We start from the raw sequence: 2,844 nt of genomic DNA on the forward strand, positions 1-2,844 counted from the left end.
AGAAAGGAAGAAAGAAAGAAATGGAACGAGAAAGAAAGAAGGAAGGAAAGACGGCAACAATGAAAAAAGGGAAAAGAAAGGATGTGGGACAGAGAAAGAAGGAAAGAGAATGAAAGAGAGAGAAAGAAATTACAAGAGAAGGAAAAAGGGAAATTAAGAAAGAAAGAAAGAAGGGAAGAAAAAAGAAAGAATGAAAGGAAGAAAGAAAGAAAGAAAGAAAGAAAGAAAGAAAGAAAGTAGAATGAGAAATAAAGTAAAATTATGCAGGAAAGAGAGAATGAAAGAGAAAGAAAGAAGGAAAGAATGAATGAACAAAAGAAGGAGAGAAAGAACAAAGTAGAACGAGGATATCTTAATACAGAACAATTTCAAATTGCCACAATCTGGTATGCTGTGAAATAGCTGCGGGCAGACAAAAAAAATACTCCAAAAGAAATTTACAAAAGCATTGGCAGGAGATGAGATCTAGTAACGATGGAATGGACATCTAAAGCCTCCTGCAATCACGGCAGGCTCAAAACACAAATGCCACACTTAACTAATTATAAAGGTAAAACTAACACTGGCACTGAAGGAAACTAGCTTGTGTGCTGATATTCTCCTTGAGAGAACACAAAATACTGTAACTCAATGTAAACACAAACAGTTGCTTAACCCCTTCGCTGCTGGCGTCGGCTAACGGCCATCGCGCACACTACCTTCGTAGTGCTGCGCACGTCCGTTGGCCGATGCAGCCCCGCCCACTGCGCGAAACCGCCACACCGTGGCGGAATTGCCGCCACGGTTAAGCGGTTATGTAAGTTGACCTACTGCCACATGCTGTATGCTGTAGTGGTTGGACCCAAAATGTGAATGACACAGCCACAGACCAATGGATCAAGAAAGGTGGCTGAAAGCTCCTATATGTAAGCGTATTGTATACATTTTAGTAAAATCAGAAAATGTTGGCTAACACCAAAACTAAAAGCTGCTCAATCATTGGCTTGCAAGCTTACTTGCTCATATTTTGAGCACAAGCTATCCTACATAAATTATGAAACATTGCTAGGCTCCTTTGCATCACAAACTCAGCTTCAAGAATTTTCCTTAAAGGTGGATATGTGGAACAGGTCAGAGAGAGGAGCTTGAGTTCAGGCTGGATATAGGGGTCTTTCAGAGTGCAAAAGATGCAAATTCAGAAATTTCAGACAGGGACACGAGTCCTGAAAAGCAGAGTTAGTTTAGCTGTGGTACATTTTCATCTGGCCACAAGCTTTTCTACTAGGTGTCTGCCTTCCAGTTATTATGTCTCCCCTTCGAGAATCTTTTTGTATCTCCAAAGTCAACATGGTATATTTGCTTGGAGTTTTTCTTTGGAATACACACCTCTCTGAACAAAGCTAAAAAGTAATTACTCCTGACTTGGATGATGTATTATAGACATGAACCATTCAAGATACATGTTTTTGGTTGAATGAATGATTTATTTATGGAATATGTTCCTTTTCAGAAAACAGAACAATTGAACATGGATTTTACAAATCGAACAGAAGTCACTGAGTTCATCCTGGTGGGATTTCCAAACACACCTCAGCTGGAGCTGTTGTTTTTCTTTGTCTTTGCTACTATGTACTTGTGGACTGTCACAGCCAATGCTGTCATTATTCTTGTGGTGAGACTGGATCGCCACCTCCACACACCAATGTACTTCTTTATCTGTAACTTATCGGTACTGGAGATCTGGTACACAACTGTGACAACCCCCAAACTAATGGCCAACTTCCTAATGAGGAGCAACATAATTTCATTGTATGGATGTATAGTACAATTCTATCTCTTTTTCTCTCTTGGATCCACTCAGTGTCTGTTGTTGGCTGTCATGGCATTTGATAGATATTTGGCAATATGTAATCCACTACGATACACTGCAGTTATGACTCATAGAACATGCACTTGGGCTTCTTTTTGCTCATGGGGCACTGGGTTTCTGGCTATGCTGGTACCAGTTGTTTTGGTGCTACATCTCTCTTTTTGTGGCTCAAATATAATCAACCATTTTTTCTGTGATGCTGACCCATTGTTGAACCGGTCTTGTTCAGAAACCAGACTGATTGAACTACTTGACTTTATTCTAGCTCTCATTATTGTACTGAGCTCATTCATGCTTACCATGGTCTCATACATTTACATTATTAGCACAATTATGAAGATTCCCCTCTCCGGAGGCCGGGGCAAAGCTTTCTCCACTTGCAGCTCTCACCTCATCATAGTAGTCATATTCTATACAACAGTTATGTTCATGTACATCAGACCCAGGGCACGATTTTCAGAGATGAATAAGGTAGTATCCGTGTTCTATTCCATAGTAACTCCTTTACTCAATCCCTTTATTTACACTCTGAGAAACAAAGATGTGAAAGATGCCATCAATAAGTTAGTGAGGCATAAAACCTTATGACAAAATGTATTTCAGCATAGAAGCAATGATACTGCAACAATTGTGTTGCAGAAAGCATCATTCATAGGAAATAAAAAAATATAGAGACCAAATTAGATATTTGAGTACCCGGAGACTTAGGACCACATGTATGACCATTTCCTTTTGCGACTCACATTTTGCAAATTTTAGCGACTCATAATTTGTGAGTCATAATAGGAAGTGCACTAATGTGTCTCAAAGACCTGCCTCATCAATATTCATGAGCTAGGTTGCAATTTGCAACCCATTGGTAATGGGCAATAACACAGGGATGGTGATCAGCCCGGAAGCAGAAGACCGCCATGTCTGTGTTTGCTTTTTAAATAAAGCAGTATTTTTTTTCAAATGCATGTCGGTTTCCTTAAAGGAAAACAGGATGCATTTAA

General features: G+C 39.6%; 1 protein-coding gene across 1 annotated transcript; it reads left to right on the top strand.

Annotated features, from left to right (window-relative positions):
- The first annotated feature begins 1,507 nt into the window (after positions 1–1,507).
- On the top strand, positions 1,508–2,437 carry LOC144753730 (olfactory receptor 6B1-like). Its single transcript, XM_078641313.1, has one exon. The coding sequence runs from the start codon at positions 1,508–1,510 to the stop codon at positions 2,435–2,437; it is 930 nt and encodes a 309-aa protein (XP_078497439.1).
- The last annotated feature ends 407 nt before the right edge of the window (positions 2,438–2,844 follow it).

Source organism: Lissotriton helveticus, chromosome 5_1 (genome assembly GCF_964261635.1).
Source record: "Lissotriton helveticus chromosome 5_1, aLisHel1.1, whole genome shotgun sequence".
Lineage (NCBI taxonomy): Eukaryota > Metazoa > Chordata > Amphibia > Caudata > Salamandridae > Lissotriton > Lissotriton helveticus.